We start from the raw sequence: 22,364 nt of genomic DNA, 5'->3' as shown, positions 1-22,364 counted from the left end.
AGCATGGTTGGGAACCTCTTCTACATCAGAGGACGTCACAAAAGCTCGAGATAGAGCGTCAGCTTTCTTGTTCTTAGCGGCTGGTTTGAAGGTTATAATTAATTCAAAACTGGAAAAGAAAAGAGACCATCTTGCTTGACGAGGGTTCAAGCATTGAGCAGATTGCAAATATGACAAGTTCTTATGATCCGTGAAGATCGTCACCGGATGGCGAGCTCCTTCCAACAAGTATCTCCATTCCTGTAATGCAGCTTTGATGGCCAGCAACTCCTTGTCCCCGATAGTATAATTTTTCTCTGCGGGCAGAAGACCCCGAGAGTAGAAGGCACAAGGATGTAATTTTTGTTGCTCCGAGCGTTGGGAGAGAATAGCTCCTAAGCCCACATTAGAGGCATCTACTTCTAGGAAGAAGGGGAGTGTCACATTAGGCTGTCGCAGAATGGGAGCAGACGAGAAGGACTCTTTGAGGATTTGAAAGGCTTGGAGAGCCTCAGATGACCATTGCTTAGTATTAGCCCCTTTCCGAGTTAGGGCCACAATGGGAGATGCAATGGATGAAAAGTCTTGAATGAAGCGTCTATAGTAATTGGCAAAACCTAAAAAACGCTGGATGGCACGAAGAGTAGTTGGCTGAGGCCAATGTAGTACAGCATTTACTTTGTCTGGATCCATCTTCAGGCCAACTCCGGAAACTATATACCCCAAGAATGGAATCTGGGGTAACTCGAATGAACATTTTTCCAATTTACAGAACAACGAGTTCTTCCGTAGTCTGGAGAGGACCTCTGCCACATGTTGGTGATGAGAAGGCAGGTCCTGTGAGAAGATCAATATGTCGTCCAGGTAGACAACGACACATACATATAATAAGTCCCGAAAGATCTCATTGATGAAACCCTGGAAAACCGCGGGGGCATTACATAGCCCGAAGGGCATTACTAAATATTCGTAATGCCCATCTCTGGTGTTAAACGCGGTCTTCCATTCGTCACCGGAACGGATTCTAATTAAATTGTAGGCACCACGAAGATCCAACTTAGTAAATATCCGAGCTCCCTTGATGCGATCAAATAGCTCAGTGATCAGCGGAATGGGATACCGATTCTTGATAGTAATGGCGTTGAGTCCACGAAAATCTATACAAGGGCGTAATGATCCATCCTTCTTTTTGACGAAGAAGAACCCAGCTCCAGCGGGAGAGGTGGAAGGTCGAATGAACCCACGCTGGAGATTCTCCTGTATGTACTCAGATGTGGCTTGAGTTTCAGGTAACGAGAGAGGATAGACCCGACCCCTGGGAGGAGTCTTGCCAGGTAGAAGATCGATCGGACAATCCCAAGAACGATGAGGAGGAAGACGTTCAGACTGAGCTTTATCAAACACATCGGCATATGAAGCATACTGAGGAGGGAGTCCCGGGGAGGAAGATGAGATGGAAGATTGCTGTACTTTAAGAGGAACTACTTGAGAGAGGCAACGATGGTGACATTCAGACCCCCAAGACGTAACTTGAGGGGTGCGCCAGTCAATCTGGGGAGAGTGACATTGAAGCCATGGAAGGCCTAAGACAATCGGACTTGTCGTAACTGGAAGAATTAAAAACGAAATTTCTTCATGGTGTAGTACACCAATCTGAAGGGTTACTGGAGACGTACTCTGGGTGATGAGACCATTGATGAGACGTGATCCATCTATAGCCGTCACAGTAATGGGTGTTTTTAAAGTGATCACTGGTAGGGACCATTGATTCACTAGTGATTTGGAAATGAAATTTCCTGCTGCTCCGGAATCAATCAATGCCTGTGACTCAAAGGATTTGGTAGCAAAGGAAATCGTAACATCGAAAGCGCAGACTTTAGATTTCATAGACAATGGAGAGGACTCCAGGGACCCTAACTTCACCTCTCCAGAACTAGTTAGGGCCTGGCATTTCCCGATCTCTTAGGGCAAGAGCTGAGCATATGCGTGGAATCAGCACAATAGATACAGAGTCTATTCTTTACTCTTCGTTTCCTTTCCTCTGAAGATAATTTGGAGCGTCCTATCTCCATGGGAATCACAGATGATGGAGCTGGACGAAATTGAGGGTTTAAACGAAGAGGTGCTTTAACAGCCGTTGTTTTCTCAGACTCTCTTTCACGAAATCTCATATCTACACGATGGCAAAGAGAGATCAAATCTTCTAGTGACGAAGGAAGCTCTTGGGTAGTCAGTGCATCTTTAATTTTATCGGAGAGCCCCTGCCAGAAGGCGGCAACTAATGCTTCAGTGTTCCACTGAAGTTCAGAGGCTAAGATCCTAAATTGAATGACATACTGTCCTACTGTATGGGAGCCTTGTCGCAAACGAAGAATGCTGGAAGCAGCGGAGGTCACACGACCTGGTTCATCGAACACACTTCGGAGCGTGGAAATGAATTTGGCACTATCCTGTAGAATTGGATCGTTTCTCTCCCACAGAGGGGAGGCCCAAGCCAGGGCTTGTCCAGAAAACAATGAGATAAGATAGGCCACTCTGGAACGATGGGTAGAAAAATTTTGAGGTTGAAGTTCAAAATGGACTGAACATTGGTTAAGGAAACCTCTACAAGTTTTGGGGTCCCCGTCATATTTTGACGGAGTAGGCAGGTGTAGCGTAGGAACTGTAGACACCTGGGATGGCACTGGGGAAACGGAGGAAAGCACAGGAGCTTCAATATTAGCTGTAACGGTCTGTCCAGATGTTCCTTGGGAGGTTAAAGATTGGTAACATTGAAGTAACAGCTGTTGGCGAGCATCCTGTTGCTCCACACGGCTGACCAGATGCTGCAGCATCTCTTTAGCGGTAGGTTCCGTATCTGGGTCTGTCATGGCCTGATCTTACTGTCACGGGCACTAGGAGTCTTTACCCAGGGATCACCAGGTGATAGGCTTACCAGAGCAGTATAGGTGGTAATATGGTACTCTGGTAGCAGGGTGATCACGGAACAGGAAATAGCAGATGATGAGATGCTCAGGAAAGTCTATGACTAGCAGCACTGGCAATATGGAGGTAGTAATACACGAGGAACTGTATGGACAAAGGACACGTGAAGGTAGTCAGTGGTCTGCGGTAGCAAGTTGTACCACTGCTATAGTGAGGAGGAATGTCCAACAGAAACGAGGAGGTGATGAGAGTCAGCGGTCTGCGGATAGCAAGTTGTACCGCTGTCTGAGTGAAGGAATGGAATCCAAGAGGAGGTATCCGGGGAGTCAGTGGTCTGCGTTAGCAAGTTGTACCACTGCTATGTGAGAGAATACTGGAACGGGTGAAACTGGAAACAGGGGTCAGTGGTCTGCCACTAGCAAGTTGTACCACTGAATATATATGTGAGGAGGTGCACGGGGAGAGACTGCAACACAATATATACACGGGCACCTTGACTTTGATCCACAGTAATATGCACAATATAAATGTATAAATGACTGAACAACACTGCCAATATAGAAAGTCTCTTGAAGTAATCCAGCATGAGATAACACAGTCAATGATGGCAATAGACTCAGTAGATAGTACACTCCAGAGGAGAACCCACACAGTCCAGCAAGGTATGCAATACACAGCACAGTCAATGGGAAGTATGCATACCGTGGTTCAGGAGAAGGCAGTCAGACAGAAGTGCAGAGATACCTGAACGGCAGGAGGCCGGCAGGATGCAAAGTCCCTGGATGGGTGAAGCGGTGGTCTAGCAGGTGCAGCGCACAGGTAGGTAGACCAGCAGGGAACCCAGGAAGGCGTGGAGAGCGGATCAGCAGCAGATGGATGCGTAGCGCTGAGAAGCAACAGCAGCGGGTCTCTGCGGGAACACGGAGGTAGCCAATAGCAACCAGCAGGTGCAGTAACGATGGGACACCAGAGCAGAGTAGAACTGAAACAGTTGATCACGGAGAGTAGCGGGTAGCAATAGTGGCAGCAGACTCCAGGAAACACGGGAGAGTTGACAAGGGCTGAAGACTGAAGCGCACAGAGGCGGCGGATAGGAATCAGCTAAACAGTCCCGAGGAAACACAGACGGGTTGCAGGTTGAAGACTGTAGTGCACGGAGGCAGCGGATAGGAATCAGCTAGTAGTCACGATGATGAAACACAGACGAGTTGCAGGTTGAAGACTGTAGTGCACGGAGGCAGCGGATAGGAATCAGCTAGCAGTCACGATGATGAAACACAGACGAGTTGCAGGTTGAAGCCTGTAGTGCACGGAGGCAGCGGATAGGAATCAGCGGGCAGTCACAATCATGAACAGGTGAGTGGATGTGAATGAAAGACTGTAGTGCACGGAGGCAGCGGATAGGCATCAGCTAACAGTCCCAATGATACAAGGTGGAGTTGAAGTGCTTAGAAGACTGTAGTGCACGGAGGCAGCGGATAGGAATCAGCTCACAGTCACGATGATGCAGTAGATGGTAGAAGTGGTATGGGGACCACAGTAGGAGAAATGGTTTGGAAACCACAGAGGTAGAAGTGGTTTGGAAACCACAGGAATCAGCTGGGCTGAATAAACGAGGAAACACAGGAACACCTTCAGAGACTCATGGGGAATGAGACTCCAAGATCAGGCAACGTGGTGTTGACCACAGGTGCTTAATATAGGGAGTGTTGCCTGATCTGCCAATTGAGTTAAAGGGACATACACAGAAGTATAGGAAAGGGCTGCGCATGCGCAGACCCTCAGGATGGAGGACGGCCACGGTTCCTAAATGTCCGGGAAGAGGCACTCACGGTCCGGTGAGTGACACATGTCCATTGTTCTTCTGGGTTTTCGCCCTTCTTCACTGTGTATGGGACTCATCCTACCCTCCCCACGTTCTCTCCCACCTCCTCCACGGTTCCTGCCGCCCATGCCATGACTCAAGATATGGCTAAGTTATGGGCTACCACCAAAGAGAACCTCCTGAAATCCGGACGGCATTATAAATCTTCTGCCGATCATCATAGAAGAGTTGTGCCAGCTCTCCAAGTGGGGGACAAAGTGTGGCTGTCCACCAGGAATCTAAAATTACGGGTTCCTTCCATGAAACTTGCACCTCGTTTCATTGGTCCTTTCCCAGTAACTCAAGTAATTAATCCAGTTACGGTTCGACTCCAACTCCCTCCACAGATGAAGATTCATAACACCTTCCATATTTCCCTCCTCAAACCGCTGGTCCTAAACAAATTTGTTCATACCTCCACTGTTCCTCAGGCCATTTCCACTACTATGGGCAATGAATATGAGAGTAGCCAAATTCTTGCTGAACGCAAAGTTCGAGGTCGGTTCCAATACCTAGTACACTGGAAAGGCTTCGGCCTAGAGGAGAGATCTTGGGTCTTTAAAGAAGATTTGCATGCCCCTAGACTACTGGCAGACTTCCTGAAACATCGTTCTGTACCCAGTGATTCCCCCAATTGTAAGGAGAGGGGTACTGTCAGACGCCGTCCCTGCGCCTCCTCCTCGAGCAGGGACGGACGTCTGTCTCCAGAGCGCCCCGTTGCCAAGCAACGGGGACGCCTCTTCCGGCGACGAGGTGCGCAGGCGCGCCCGTCGCCATAGCAACGGGACGCATCTCTCTAGTTCCTGTCGGCGGTCAGAACAGCTGACCGCCGATTCCCTGCCCACCAATGAGGAAGCTTCACTTCCTATTTAAAGCCTGCTCTGACACCATTAGGGTGCCAGAGCAACTGGTTTACTTAGTCCCCAGCGTTCCTGTATAGTTACATTTGGTTTCCTGTGTTTTGACCCGGCTTCCTGACCTCGCTTTCGGATTCTCCATTGGTTCCATCCTGATATCCTGGTTTGACCTCGGCCTGCTGACCATTCTCTGTCTTCTGATTCGGTACCTCATCTGCCCGGTTGGTTCCTGACTCTGCCTGTTTGACTACGTCTTTCTCTATATCTCGCAAGTAGCAACCTGGGAGGGCCGCGACCTGCACGTCGTTGCCGCTAAGTCCAAACTTCCTTGCGGGGGTCCCTGGTGAACACCAGCGGCGTGTTAGACTCCGCGCCTCCTGGCGTAGTAGTGCCAATACTTGCAGGTACTAAGGTCACGTCTGTGACAATATCCCAATTTCAGCCTTTTTTCTGGAGGCCAGATTTTTTTCAGTGAGGGTCTACATTCGTCCTACTAATTTTAATATTTTTGCTCTGTTTATCTGTAAGCGAAGGGATCTTTAGCTCTCCTTTTTTTTTCTCATCTTATTTTTCTTATTTGATTTTCATGAAGTGATTTGTACCTTTCATGATAATCAATTGATTTTCTCCTGTGTGTCTAACCCATCCACTTAAGAGGAAAGTTCACACTCTACATTTGGGGGTATAGTTACTAAACCTGCGGGTTTGAAAAAGTGGAGATGTTGCCTATAGCAACCAATCAGATTCTAGCTTTCATTTTGTAGAATGTACTTAATAAATGATAGCTAGGGAATTTAGACTGTAAACCCCAATGGGGCAGGGACTGATGTGAGTGAGTTCTCTGTACAGCGCTGCAGAATTAGTGGCACTTTATAAAATGATGATGATGATAGCTAGAATCTGATTGGTTGCTATAGACAACATCTCTACTTTTCCAAACCCGCAGCTTAGTAAATATACCCCTTGGTCTGGATTTGGCAGATCTATGTAGAGGATGGCTTCAGCCTTCATTATAAACCCCTCCCAGGTTATGCTTTCAAGCTTCTATGAACAGAAGAGTAGTTATTTGCAATGAATCTTTGGGGTTGGCTCTTTTTTCAGGTAATTTCCTGTATTAATGCACACTAGGTGTATTAGGATATTTTGCTCTACTTGGACATTGTGTTTTTGTTTTGTCTTTTGTAAGGAGGTGTTGTAGTCTGTGGTCTCCTAGAAGTCATTTCCAACCCATCATTAGTGCTATGTATGTAATGTCCTCATCAGTTATGTCTGTATCCAACACATGGCTGATGGGCAAAACGATCATTTCTTTTATAGTAAACTAATTTTCATTTGTTGAAATTATGAGTTCTATTCAGGGACATATTTATTCATGAACTCTTGGTTATACACAAACTGATATATTGTTTTGATTGTTTTGATTTGTAGGACCAGTAAGTCGGCAAGAGAGACCACTATCTGCAACCAGGAAAAGTATTTTAGAAAGCAAAGATTCTGAGCATTCTGCATGTGATGTTATAAATGCTGTTCAACTAGAGAATGAGACCGTTGGAAGAGCAAACAGCAGACAAGTGGTAAGAACGGCAATAGCTGTGTATATCAAATATGTTATCGTAATTTCTGGTACTAATCTTGCTCATATATGCACAATATTTTGTTTCTAAATGAATCATGAATAATGTGTATTTGACTATGTTCTGACCACCTTTATTGTAATACATTTTGATCCCCTGCTCATCTGTGTGTGCCCTGTTTATTAGCCAATCGAATCATCAGAATGTTCACAGAGGCAGAAAATGAGAGCGCTGATTTTTTGTGAGGCAATGACCTGATTATGTTAGTGTGGACTGGGCTGGATGTGAGACAGGTGTTATCATGGTATTAGGAATGGAATTGAGAACAGCAAGAAGCCACAAAATGAAAGTTAGTTAGTGGAAGAAGCAGAGTCGCCAGTAGCACAGAGTTGTAATGTGAGACTCCTTGCTCACTGCAGGAAAATTATGATGTCAAACACACCTCTGTATGAAATAAAGTTCATATTTGTATTTTGTTGTGTTGTTTTAAAGTGCATCCATTGCTTTCACACAGTGGAGGCCAGAATTCTGAGACTACAATTCACTAGGATCTAGTAACAACTAAGGCATGAATATACATACGTCTGCTGCCTATCAATTCACTAGGGAAGAGTTACATCTCTAATGCACAAGGCATAAAATGCCTTACAAGCCGTATTCTTTTACTTTATATTGTTATACATGCCTTCCTGCAGTTTTTAATGTTGCATTTGCTTTTTCTTTGTAGCTTTCTATTGTGCTTTTCTGCTGTGTCTTTATATTACTGGCCCTGTTGTTTATTCTTGTTGCCCTGAAATAAGACATAAAGGTGCCCTCTGAATATAGTTGAATGCCGAGCACATATCCTAGTGCAGCACAAATAACTGTGTCTGCTAATATAAATACACACTAGATGAAAATCACAAAAGAAGCAATATATTTAGTAAATATTGCAAGAGAATATATGCAAACCAATAATACTACATCTTCTGAAGGTAGAAATGGTCCTTTAACACAGTTGGTAATGTTCCTTACAGTTCGGACTATATTTGGAAAATATGCCTAATTTATAAAGATTTTGCTTTAGTTTCTTATTAATATTCTAAAAAAATAAGGGACAAACATTTTCTGATCAGGGAAACTTCTTTCTGCTGCTGTTTCTAATCATGGATTGACTACTGCAATTTGGATTGCTTACCATTTTGTAGTGATTCATATATTTTAATAAGGTGTGCATGTTTATGTAGTATTGTGTATTTGTGTATACACATATATATTATATCACTTGGGTTGACACAAGCATGATGCCTTCAGATGACCAAAAACTGCTTCTTTACAAACAATACATTGAACCAGCATATTCTTCTTACGTAGAATGAAGCAAATGGGTTCTAAAAAGCTAAAAGCAATTAATACAGATATTAGTGCACATCCCAATATGGCAAGTTCATTTATATAATTATACTGGCTGCTCTTCTTATGAATTCATTGAAGAATCTTGTTATAAAAATGACCATAACACCATAATCAGGTTTTTTTTTTATCCTAGCCTTACAAGCTTCCTTTTTGTTGCTTCTACTCTACCTTCATAAAGGAGAGTGGCAACCTGCATAAATCTGTGATTCTGAATACATATAAAATGTATATTTCTGTTAGCATAGTGGTTTTTGCTCCCATATTAAATCTTAATATATTTTTTGTTTTAATCAGAGTTCGACAGCTTCAGATGAGAAGGACGGTGTGGTCTCACAAGCCTTTGAAAGAATTAACCTGCTCGAAATAAGGTAGTGGCTCATTCATGTAATCCTTTAAATTAAGTAGTGGTTTTAGTTTTTCTGGATTTTTGGTTTTTTAATAAGAGTCTTAATATGTTGTACATAAAATAGTATTCTGAATCGTGTTGGGATGGCACTAAATTAAGTGTTCCCATTAACAGTGCCTTAGTCAAATAGTTGTTCCTGCCTGGGCGTCACTACATTAAGCAATTCTATCAGATTACCAGTCCTACATCGAAAATTGTTGGGACTCTTCTCTGTGGTAGCCAGGGTGTGGCTGTGTCCCCCTCTCTTCAGTCCCGCACCTGCTTCGGGGCCTTATGGGTTAAACATTGCTCAAAACTCAATTCTTAAACATGTTATAATGTTATACCAAGTTGATTCATTTACACGTCAGTCTGGACCTTGGGCCCAATTCATTAAGGATCTTAACTTAAGAAACTTCTTATTTCAGTCTCCTGGACAAAACCATGTTACAATGCAAGGGGTGCAAATTAGTATTCTGTTTTGCACATAAGTTAAATACTGACTGTTTTTTCATGTAGCACACAAATATAAACTTTAAATTTCAATGTACAAATAAGCTATCAAGTATTTGTGTGCTACATGAAAAAACAGTCAGTATTTAACTTATGTGCAAAACAGAATACTAATTTGCACCCCTTGCATTGTAACATGGTTTTGTCCAGGAGACTGAAATAAGAAGTTTCTTAAGTTAAGATCCTTAATGAATTGGGCCCAAGGTCCAGACTGACGTGTAAATGAATCAACTTGGTGTAGTTAAATGGACAGGATACCTCATGCCAACCTGTATGTAAAAGTATATAAATGAGAAAAAAAAACTATATGAAAAGGACAAAATCACATGTAAAGTGTGTATTAGTTGTCCATGGTGTTGCATATAAAACTTATTAATGGTTTGGTATTTAATGTTAAGTTTACGCTTGGAGAAATAGCCCTTCATGGGCTATGCGTTTGGCTGCAGAATCACATAGTGTTAAAAGAGAATGCTAGTGTGTGTGTGTATATGTGTGTTTTTCTACAAATTAGTCTCTACATAATCCACATTCCATTATGTATAGGACATTGCAACACAGAGGTATTTTGCTGCAGGACATCATGCTCTTATACCTAAAAAGTTTATACCAGTCCTAAATAAAAAAGATGTATAAAATAATTTTATGCTACACTATAAATATCTTGCAGTAAATTTTTTCACAATTGTACTGGAATTAATGTGTAACAATATATTTTTTTCTTTAAATAGTCAACAGAAGAAATTGTTGAAAGTTCTCCAGAACATTGAAAACAATTCTGCATCGTATAATGATCCAAAGGTAGGCTACTTGAAATAGTATTTGGTAACTGTGACTGGATCACGTATAAATAACTTATGGTATTAATTTATTTAAAGGAAATAGCGCAGGGCGCTTATTTATATAATTGCACGTGCACTTATTTTTGATATTGTGTATATTTTGGTAAGGCAAATCTTTCATTTCTGAGACCAGGGGGAAAAAAAATTGTTTTTATTCTTTCTAGAGGAAATGTATTATTTCTTTAGGTATATATCTGATACAACAAGCTTTTGTGGATGGAAGCTTTTTGTGTATTGTGATGTGGGGAATTGGCTTGTTTGGAGTTTTTGACCTTTTGTGTGAATGTGTATTCTGAACTGTCTGAAGAAAGGCCCCTTATGTTAATCAGACCTTTTGATGTGTGAGCCCTTTTGAAGACAGGAAGGGTTAGTTAAGACCTTGCTACTAGATTTCCTGTTTCTAAAAACAAGATGCAGGACATCACTGATAAGTGTAAATATTGTTAGCTTTGCAATGTATGTACATTTATGTTTTGGTAAACAGGTTACATTCTGGTTCTAAAAATAGCCTGTGTCCAAATCTGTATAAAAAGAACTGTCCTGTACACTGAAATGTATCATTCTGATGTTCCATCTGACCTGACCACTGATACCTTTAATCAGTGGAACTGTCCTTGTCAGGGCACCTAAGCGAAATAAAACATCACTCTTTGCTTCAAGACCCTGCTTGACAACTTCTTCAATATTGCTGTAATCCTGTGATGTGCAGATTAGATCCTAAATCTAATACGTTCACCAGCTGTTTGAGATTGGACCCAGCTCTCCAGTACCACCACTGTGCCGCTACCCTGCAGCTCTGGTCAGTGTGATAGGCCAGGTGGGATCCATCCACAGCAACCCTGATCCGTAGTAAGTGGTCCGGAGTTACCAGCCCAAGTGTACCAGCACAGGAGTACACTAGAAGTGACAGTTACCCAGAAGAAACGTGGTTCTGAGCGCCATAAGGGAGCTCAGTGGTGGCAGCATTGTAAGCCCCTCCTACTGCGGCAAGAGAGCGCATTTGGGATAACGTAAAGGAATGGTGGCAAAGTAAGCCCAGCCGGTTCCCAGCAACAATAGACAGGGTGGCATAGGTGGTCCATCCTGTCGTAACCAATGCATATTTTTTTATAACTTTTACAATTTTTTCAGTCTGTGGAGTATGAATAAACACATAAGGTATTCCAAATGTCTTTCATGATAGACCTGATAACATGGATATATACAATCAACATATTGCACATAAGAGTATTAATATACAAGGTGTCTCCTCTATGTTTTATACATTATATCAATGGAGTAAGGGGGAAAAGGGAGGTTGAAAGAGGGAGAAAGGGTGGGAGGGAGGTAGAAAGGCACAAATACTATTAACGATATTGCTAATAAGTATACAAGGAGCATAGCTAGGAAGAACTAAGCCAAACAATTAAATAAGCAATTAAATAACAGACAGGTATTACTCGCCAACAGTTTGCCGTACCCAGTCCGGAGGATCCGGAGGCGGCCCAAGAACTATATTCCGACTGCAAGAGGGGGAGCCGTACTGGATAGGCAGCTACGGCTTTCTAGTGAATACCACGGGGCCCGCACCCTGTCGAAATTATGTGATTTATCATGGAGATAGTACGTTATACTCTCTATGCTTGCGACATGCCAAATGTAAGACCGTAGTTCCTGCATGGAGGGAGCATTGGGGTCTTTCCAATGCTTTGCTATTTGGGATTTAGCAGCTGCCAAGATATGGGAGATAAGCTTGTTAGAAGGTGCGCTCTCATCAGGTATAGGGCGAGAGAGAAGGAATGACCAGGGGTCTTTATTTATCTGTTGTTCTGACACAGAGTATATAAGTGTAAGGGCCATGCTCCAGAACGGAACTATACAAGGGCAGGTCCACCATATATGTAGCATCGTACCTCTCTAGCCACATTCCCGCCAGCAGCTCGGAGTGGCTGTGGGAAACATTCTAGACAGCTATTGTACAATTTGTAGGCCGTTTCCTTAATTAATGTAGAGATCGAGCTCTTGGCAATCCACTTCCTGATCTCCTCCTAGCAAGAGTCATCTGGAGGAGGTCCGAGGTAATTTTTCCATTCCCGCTCATGGCGGCTTGGTGTGTCAAAAGTATATTCTATAAGCCAATTATAGATCATAGATTATCCCTTTGGTGAGTGGGGAAAGTAGACACATATGCTCAAAAAAGGAAAGGGTCCGGAGAGCATCAGGGGAGGGCAAAGACATAGTGAAGTGTCGGACCTGGAGGTATTCAAAGAAGAGCGGGCGAAAAGGTTCAAACCTGTGGTAAAGCTCCAACATAGAGTCCCAAGTTCGATCGACTGCCAGGTCCGAGACCACCCGTATTCCCGCACTTATCTAGTGTTTTAAATTGCTCTGTCGAGTTACCAGGAGGAAAGTGTGGATTGCCCCAGAGAGGAGTATAACATGGATATTTTTGATATTATGACTTACTCTATATTATACAAATACTGGTAACTGTTAGAGCAGTGATTACAACAGGTGGCCCTTTGTGCTCCCAGCTCACCAGTCCTTCATACTTTTATGTCAGATTTGTTTTTGATGGCTTGTAACACTTGTTTATCTTACAATAAAATGCTTGTACACCTATTACAGCTAGGTGTCTGTCTTTGATTACATGTATTGTTTTAATTTATCATTATGATTAAGGGTAATGTGCAGAACTCCCGAAGGGCCATCCTGCTGTGAACCCTGAAGTGTATCAGGTGGCCTATCACTGTGTTAGATGCTCTGTATCAGTGATAGGGCAACAGGCAGCCCTCTGAGTCTTTAGCCGTGGCTACCAGTTCCTTCCTGCTTTATGGTCAGGTTTGTTTGTTATAGCTTATAGCAGTTGTTGAAGTGTCTTCTGATATGTTATTATAGGTAGATGTCTCTTTCTTTGATTAAATGTATTGTAACTTACTGAGATTAAGGATAGTGTGCGGCATCTCAGGATGTCGAACACAGAGGAATGTCGTAGCCCATATTTGGGCTTTCAGTTCCACTGCGCTTGCGTGAACCGGCTAGCTAGGTCATGCATGTGCATATCCCCTGAGACACAAACAGCAAAGCGCTAAGTTAACCCTTAGCACTCTGGTCCAGTATTATTCAGATGCCACGGTGATATTTTATTGTTAAATTGCGCCCATAAATGATTTTGTGCTGCGATAGAAATTCAGCCTTATGGCTGTATATTGATAATTAGACCCGCAGTGTTTATCATGCTTTGTAGTGTTCTTGCTTCTGCAACATATTTTATCTCTCCCTGAGCTTTTATGAACAGCCACATTGCTGGAAAACTTTCTTCCAGCTTCCCACTGGGTGACCCCCATCAAACACAGCTTCAGTCCTGCCCTTATCACACTGCAACTGACCACAGACTTTGGCTGCATTTTAATTGTTGTGGAATTGGGATTCCTTAGATTAGCCTCACTCAAGACCTGCACTGAAGACTAAAAACTGGCCTGTAACCTATATGGTTGTAATTCGTACACTACCTAAAACCAATACATTTTGCTGTTTGCTTTTACGAAATACAAAACATTCTTGCTTGTATTTATGTGATATGTAGTTAAAGATTAGTGCAAACCTAGATGGAATTCAGATCTGGGTCAGATTATGTATTGTTCAGCTATGCCAGCTTTACAAAAAGAAAATCTTTCTCTTATTTACAAATATTAAGTCAGAATTTCAGGTTGCAGTACCTACAACTTAGGCAAGCAATAAAAACACAATCTAAAGAAAGTGCTGGAATTATTCTGTAAAAAGCCGGAAAATAAACACAATGACATGTATGTTACAATTGAATGATACGTAGAAGACAGCTGACATAGCAATACGATTCAAACAGGTGTCTGACATAGGAACTATATCAGATGAGCAATGAGTGAATGTTAAGATTTTCCCTAAATAAACTGATAAATTAACACTTCTTTATATTCTTCACAGAATATATTCTGCCACACTTCTCTGAATAAGGCAGATCTCAGGGTTTCCCCAGAATGTTAAAATGCTATTTTGATGGAGGTACAGTGCTACATGATAGATTATTTGGATATTAGATCAACAATGTAAGTTTAAAATACTATATAATATATATGTTCTTTTGCGCTGTATAATTAAAGCGAGCTGACATCGGGCAGTGGAGGCTGATGCTATACTCTTGTGGATTTATGTCAAGTAGAAACATTCTACTACAACTTGGATATTTACTTTAGTGAAAAAAAAAAAAAAAAAGATCCTATAGATAATTCACATTTAAATTTAGAAAACAAGTGTCCATTAAAGATGTACATATATTTTAAGGCAGACAACTGGAAAATCATTTCTATGTAATGTAATATGATAGCCCAACACTTGATGTCCCCTTGAAATACCCCTGAGAAAAAAAAAGAAGGCAAAAAAAGACACTCTTCCCTTTGAGCTAAGCCAATGGTTAAGGTAATACCCTTTCATTTTTTTTTTTTTTTTTTCAGTCTCAGAAGGTTTATATGGTCAGTCTTGTATTAGAGGCACACAAATTTAAGCATGCTTGCCAATTTTTATTATTGTCCGCTCCAGGAGACCCCAAAGCGGATGTGAATCACAACTGTTTTCACATTGCGTTATTAAAAGTCTTTGGAAGGAGGTACTAGTAAAGAATACTCACAGTGGTTAAAGTCTTCTCTGTTAACATGCCACAAATACAAGAGCATTAAATCTCTTAATATAGGATCAGACTGGATTTTGAGAAAAGATTCCTACATTTAGAGGGACTCTGTGAGTGATAAACGAGTGTATCCGTCAGGAGGTTGTCCCTTAAAGTCATACTTGCCAACTCTCCTGGAATTTCAGGTAGACACCCAAAATAAGGGTTGGTCTCCCAGATTCCCAGGAGAGTAGGCAATTATCCCACATCCTGGCTATTTCCTAGTGAAATGGGCGATATGGGTGGCCTTAATGACGCAATTTGTTATGAATGACAGAAAGACCAGGATCCTGAAAAAAATGCTTGTGAAAAATACAGGTTTTAGTGAGTAAAGTGTCACACTTTCTACTGTTGATCTAGATTATCTGTATTATTCCTTGGGATGGGGGGAAGGGTAGAGCGCCTGAATTAATGTCATTTAGTTCTTTATTTACAACGGGTGAACTCTGGATATTTAGAAAGTTACACAGCGTGGTTGTTTATTTTACTTTGTATTAAACAGTTTTGTAGTCCTACTATTGCTATATGGCATTGTTTGAAGGATTGATGCAATGTATGAATGTAAAATTTGATAATATGCCTTGCTTTAGTTAGTGATGTTGAGATCCATTTTTAATCTGATTGTCCATTGTTTCTGTTGGTGTGTGTTTTTTTTGTTTGTTTTGTGTCTTGCTGCCGATTTCTTGGCTGCCACATGCATATCTATGTAGTCACTGTATACTGACAGGACATAGATAAGCGTCCAATCTGGCTTTGGATCTTGGCTGTAACTGACAGCCTGTGATTCTGGCTGTGTGCTCATAAAATGTCTGGTTAAGTCAGTCTGAAAGCTGTGTTTCTCAATGTGGTTGTGGTTGCTGGGGCCACTTCCTCCATGCTTAGGCCAGGGAAAATGAAACTTTCATAAAAACATAAAGAAAATAAGAATGCTCTGTTCTCCAATATTTTGCCCACTGCCTACCTTAAATATATAATATATATTATATTATTTATATAGTGAGATTGAGGCTCCCATGTATATAATTATGATTGGGGCTGTCCAATCATATGGGGAGAGGTAGTACTTGGGGGAGGAGAGGTATGGCACAGGGTGTCAATCTGACACCCTGTCCCACCATAATTTGGTGCTACGGGGCTCTCATAGGGTAGGGGAGGAGCCCTGTAGCACCGTTCTCGGAGCTCTGCCATCCGCATATGCAGTCCACACTCTGCTGCAAGCTGCAGTGCAATAATCTATTAATGAATGATGCGACTGCATACAGTAATATGTTAAGCCGGCACCTATTCCAGCTGCACATGCAGACGGCAGCGCATTCACTACCAGGCGACCCAAAAGTGGTTCCACTTGTTCGACCCGGGGGCATATACTCCCCTGGTCCAGCCTGCCCCTAGATGTAGCATACCATCCAGGTAAAAAAACATTTTAAACTAAGGCTCTATAACACTGTCCAGCACTTAGTAATATATACACATTGGGCCTGAGTCATTAAGGATAGTAACGGAGGAAAAAAGGAGTAAATTTGATCCTGGACAAACTATGTTATAATGCAAGGGGTGCAAATTAGTTTATTGTTTTTCACATAAAAAAAATACTGCCTTTTTTGTCATGTAGCACACAAATACTTGATAAATGTAGTTTTACACTGATATGTAAAGTTGATCTAGGACATGCCCTATCCAAAATATAAATCTGTCCCCACATTTTAAATTTACCTCCCCTCTAATGCAACAGGGTTTTGCCAAGGTGCAAAGTTAAATTTTTGGGGGTTTGCACTCTTTAATGACTCAGGCCCTTTAGGTATTGCTGTATTTAAAGTGTATGGTTGGACATATTGCGTGAAAGTAACTTTGGGAAAAATTGAGAAGTGTATATCTATTTGGCTTGATAACAAAATAACATTCTAGCTGTCCCTGCATAAAACATAGAAAAGTAATTGTGATAAACTAAGAAATACAAAAAGGCCAATTCCACTTAAGCCATACTTGCTTACTTTCCCAGAATGTCAGAGAGACTCTCGAATTTCGGGGACTTCTCCTGAAAGAGCAGGGCACCTTCCTGGATCCTGCCCACTTCCATAATGAAATGGGTGGAGGCGGTACTTGGAATTAGCACTTCAGTGCGAATGGTATCATCATGGCTGCTTGCTGATACATTGAGCAGCATTACAAGGCCATGATGGTGCAAATTGCATGGAAACTCTCACCTTTGCGCTTGCCACTTGGACCTTTTGGAGGTCCCAAAATTAGACAAGTACAATTTAAAGTGAATCGTCCCAAAAAGTTCATTTTGATGTGGTAATCAAGTATTTGGTGTACAATATATCTAAATAAAACTGATTTAAGATATTCCTGATTGAGGACAGTTTGTTGCCCCCCTCTTACAAGGCTTTGGTTTGGAATGGGCTCTGGCCTATGGCAGCAGAGTTGCAGAGGTTTTTTATTTTATTTTATTTTTATATTTGTGAATAATTTATATACACATTATAAACATTTAGGCACTGATTCATTTAGGAATTAATAATTTTCCGCATATATTTAACAGCTTAAACGATGGTCTGCGAGGGCTCACAAAAATATAATTTGGTCCTGTCTGTATCTAATAAAATATATCTTGCAAAAACAGCATGTGATTCATGTTTTGAGTTTCAGAAATTAAAAAAATATAATAATGTAAAATACAAACATCGAAAGTTTTATATTTTAAAGCAAAAATAATCTTGGACATTGCCATTTGGGAGTTTACAAATTAAATAAATACTTCCTGTGCTCCTGTGATATTAGAGCTATATAACCAATGACCTGTCAGGGTTGTGCGGTAAAAGGAAAAAAAAACATTTTTCACCTGAAATAGACTGTCATCCTTTTTACTTAGTGTTATATGTGGCTGCGGTTTGACGAATGGTTGCTCGGTGCTTGCTAACTGGTTATTTCGTAGCAAGGGCTGGTTCCAATAGTAAAAATAAAAAGAAAACATGTAGCCTAAAGTAGTAACATGCTGACAGTCTACTCCTGTCTTTATGGCACCAGAGACATGTAGATTCAGCATGTTTTCAATCTAAGATGTAGAAGTACCGCCTCAGACCTAAAGGTACAGCCACAAATAGGACATTGACTCTATAAAGCGTTTCAAGATAAGTCACGTTGAGAAGTTAATATAATAAGCATACCAATTCCTTATTTGTTTCCTCAATTGTTGGCTAAATTGAATGAATTTAAATGGCCAGCAAGAGGCATAGTATGATAAAAGAATAATAGGCACGGTTGGATGCTTTGTCTGATGAAATAGGCAAATGAAATATATATTTTTCAGACATTTATTACCAAGTTTCCATAACTTCATAAAAATGTGGCATTTTGTTTCCCAACGGATTGATTTTCAGTGACTTTGCTGTAACCTAAAACAATAATATTGCTCAATCTGGTGGTTCGGCACAATCGCCAACCAGTCAACAAGATTCGGTGTAATGAAAGAATGGCTGAAGAAAAACCCACACGAATAGCTCTGACTGAGAACACATTTTGACCATGTATGACAAGCCCACGCATTGTTCAATGATTTGTCAATTATTTCAAAATAACCAATTATTCAATTATGTATGGCCACTGAAAGGCATCATTTACACAGGCACTATTTTAAAGCATTTAACTTGTGTTCTCAAAGTTCACTAAATGCTCTGAAACAATAATAGTCTGAAAAATAATGTAAGCGAAATGCAATTGTAGACACACATGTTCTCTTCGCCGACTGTGTTTAGAAGCGTTAACTGTGTGTTAGAAATTCAATGAATTTTTATGGGAATGCTCATCTACCGCTTGGGAAGTGTTTGTCCTTTGACCACATTGCTCACTGCAGGGAAGGTGTGAGACATGTTCTTTAGTACACAATAAACAATTTTCAAATGCATTGTGACAGCAAGGACAAATTGCAAGGTTTTGTCAATGCTTTCTTACTAGCGCTGGGATGTCTACTTGAATAAATTGTCTAAAGACTTTTCTTTGTAAGATTGTCCTGTCTGCATGCATAATCTGAATAGTTCAAGAGCCAATATATATGTATTATATCGGGGGGCGGGGGGGTCAGTATGTTTTTGGGGTGTTGGAGGCTCCCTCCCTAGCTGCGGTGGTCGATCTCTCTTTCTCTAAGAAATACAGGACTCCTCCTGAGCTCCTGTCTGGGAGAACCTCTTGTCCCTTCTCCATCTGTCTGACTCAGCCTCCCTGCCTTCTGCAAGACACCACTGCTCCTCAGTGAGATAGGTGGTGGTCACACACCTTATCAGTCTTGTAGGAAATGATCCCAGACTCTAAGGCAGGAATAGGTTGCAAAATAGCATTACCTAGCCTGGAACCATCACAGCAAGTACATGTGGAAACACAAAGGGCTTTAATCTTTAGAACAAATCTAATTTGCCAAAAAACCTTTCATAAAATAATACACTTTCTAACTGCAGACAGGTGTTTTGTCCGCATAATCAAATTAACTAAATCTCAGGCGGAACTGCAAACCCCCAAAAATTTAACTTTGCACCTTTCGCAAATTATTCTGACTATTCAAGTGTTTGCGTTAGACACAATAGTGAAAGTAGGTAGATCTCCTCTAAGAAATTATTTGCAGGAGCAGATCTCCTATACACTGCATGGTGGCAGAGCATATTCACCCCAGGTTTGAGGCGATTCTTTCTTATTTAAGTATAAGATGCTGTACATAGAGACCTGACTATACAGTGAATGAAAGTGATGATCCTAATTATTAGAACGTCCCTCCATTGTCCACTGACCAGTGCTGTATGAATGCAGCTTTAGGTACTGACATTTTTTTTCTCAAATTTGGGAATGTGGGCTTTTATCTATTAATACCAAACCCCTAGGGAGACTCCAATTATGCTAATTATCTCTGTTACCTGGTCTCATGTATTGACAGATTCTTAGTGCAAATTTGCACCTTACCAAACAGATCAGCAATTAGCTTTTATCTGCCAAGTGCAAATCAAACAATGAAAAAAAGTGTCTGATTGGCTTAGTACAAACATAGCACATAACTGCACTGCAAGAATTCGAGCCCTATTGGTTTTATTGTGTGTGTGTGTGTGCATATGCATGTGTGTATGTATGTGTATATGTATATATAAATAAATATATATATATATATATATATATATATATATATATATATATATATATATATATATATATATATCTAATATATGTCTAAGAGACAAGTAATCTGTAATGTACTCTATGTAAGAAGCCATAAATACTGTTGTTGTATGTAGTGAAAAAGCATAAAAGATGCAGAGTTTGACGTACACAGGAAAAATATAAAGTTCACATGGACATAAAATTTGCCCCATCAGTTTTGGAGTTATTGTGTTTATACTGTATTTCCCTTCTATAAACTGTTAACATGTTAAATTGTTAATTTCATGAAATAAAATATGCATTTCTCACAACATACATTAGAGAAATAATTTAATAATGATAATCAATTGAAAATATTTCTGAGACCACAGTTCACATTTCTTACTGTCATGCAAAAGGTCACAGATAAATCACACCTAGCTTAGTCTGTGTGTGCAATCTATACGTGGTAATTTTATACAAGATGGTGTTCAGTCTGTAGTTGCTTTGTCCAATTCACCTCAAATTATATGCCCCGTCTACAACAACATTTGTTCTACCTAGTTGTGCCTTAGGGAAATCAATTAACTGACACTGTAACATTTAAACATCACTGTTGATGGTACTCCCTGCTAAGAACTATAAGGATATTAGAAGTCACAGAAGAGTTCTTTATTAATATAAAGGCATGAGCCCTCTGCTTAATGCTTTTATATACGTCATAGGACTAATTGTTGGCTTATAATATCCTTATATTTCTGGGTGTGTTATTCCTTACACTGTCCATGTTAATTTTATATTGTTGGTTACAATACATGAGTAGTTTTTGACAAAAGTAGACCTTTTAATAATTTATTACCATTTCATTGCCCACCGCTAGTAATCACACAAGACTGAGGTTTATAAAGCAGCCAATGGGGTATAGAGGGTGAGGAGCTTCAATATTACTGGCAAATTTGAAAACGCCCAATGCTCCAGCTACCACACTCTATACCCCAGCTCTGCCATTGTCCCTCGTTGGTGAAGAAAGATTATGTTTTGCTATGGATTCATTTTGTTTAAATTTGTATTCCCTCTTTTTCTCTGTGAAATGAAAGGTGTCAGAGAGCTGCATTTTATGAGAATTATGTTTTCTCTGTGACAAGCTGTTTATGCCTGGGGTAATGCTAGGTGTAATGATGATTATAGTTATTAGGACTACGGTGGGGGAAATTGTGGTCAATTTACTAAGCTGGTTGAGTAAGGAATAAAGCAGAGAATGTATTTTGAAACACAGTATATAAAGAATTATATTGTTACCTTTGCCATATTCTGACCTCAGAAATATGTCTGTTGTATATTCAAATATTTACATTGCTCATGTGTTAATAATAATAATGATAAACATGGGAATCCAGTTGTAGATTCTCTGCTTTGTTGCACATTGGTCTTTACTTTAGAAAATAAATGCATCTCAATCATACTAGTAGTTTTAACAGAAAAAAAATTGCAGTTGTTTTGTTACATAACACAATGCAGATTTTTTTCAGCTCCCATATGGATCTAAGCAGTAACCGTTTGTAGAACCTTTTTTTTTAATTTCTGTACATTTTAATTGTGTTTGCAGCCTGCAGTAAACAATGCAGTATACATTACAGTGGAAATTCTGTCCAATTGGGGAAATCCTTACAGTGTGGGTTTGACTGAAGTCCAATTCTTTGATATTAAGGATCAAAAAATATTTATATCCCCTCACGACGTGGACATCAGGAACGCTGACTTTCCCGGAGACCTTCATTGTTTGGTTAATGGAAAAGTTCAGGTAAAACCCAAAGTCTTTTTATTGTTTTGTTTATCTTTTAAATGTTGCAAACTAAATAATCAGTGTTTTGTACAGGACACAAATGTTGGCAGCAAGCCAGTTGATCTAACTAAGCAGCCCATTTGACTTCCTAATGATTTGAGGTGCTCATAAACACGGCAATGTTACAAGCCATTAAAGTAATTTTCAACATAATTTGATAAAAATAGCCGTGTGTATGGGCCCAAAATGCCTGCCAATCCTGATCAACATCTGCTCAGGATCTTTCGGATGTTAATCAAGGCTGGAGGGAAATACCAATGATCACATCTGCATGTATGCAGTCACACAGACACATTTCTACAAAGACAAAAAAGGTTAGCCAGCAATTTAGTACCAAAGAATGTGGTAGCTAGACAAAAAATGTAAGGGCTGTGGTTAGGCAAGTTTGCAA

The 22,364-nt window shown here is 40.5% G+C and overlaps 1 protein-coding gene and 1 long non-coding RNA gene across 3 annotated transcripts in view; one reads left to right on the top strand and one right to left on the bottom strand.

The window, feature by feature from the left end:
- KATNIP (katanin interacting protein) overlaps positions 1 to 22,364 on the top strand; it is a 137,722-nt gene that overhangs the window by 46,667 nt on the left and 68,691 nt on the right. Inside the window, exons 10-13 of the mRNA XM_075179860.1 lie at positions 7,054 to 7,199; positions 8,889 to 8,962; positions 10,221 to 10,290; positions 21,737 to 21,931. Of these exons, the coding sequence (XP_075035961.1) occupies positions 7,054 to 7,199; positions 8,889 to 8,962; positions 10,221 to 10,290; positions 21,737 to 21,931 (485 nt within the window). The remainder of the gene's footprint in view (positions 1 to 7,053; positions 7,200 to 8,888; positions 8,963 to 10,220; positions 10,291 to 21,736; positions 21,932 to 22,364) is intronic.
- LOC142097752 (uncharacterized) overlaps positions 1 to 22,364 on the bottom strand; it is a 65,240-nt gene that overhangs the window by 36,985 nt on the left and 5,891 nt on the right. The gene's annotated exons all lie outside the window — the stretch shown is intronic.

The sequence above is a fragment of the Mixophyes fleayi genome, chromosome 7, assembly GCF_038048845.1.
Source record: "Mixophyes fleayi isolate aMixFle1 chromosome 7, aMixFle1.hap1, whole genome shotgun sequence".
Lineage (NCBI taxonomy): Eukaryota > Metazoa > Chordata > Amphibia > Anura > Limnodynastidae > Mixophyes > Mixophyes fleayi.
This window is presented reverse-complemented; position numbering and strand designations above follow the sequence as displayed.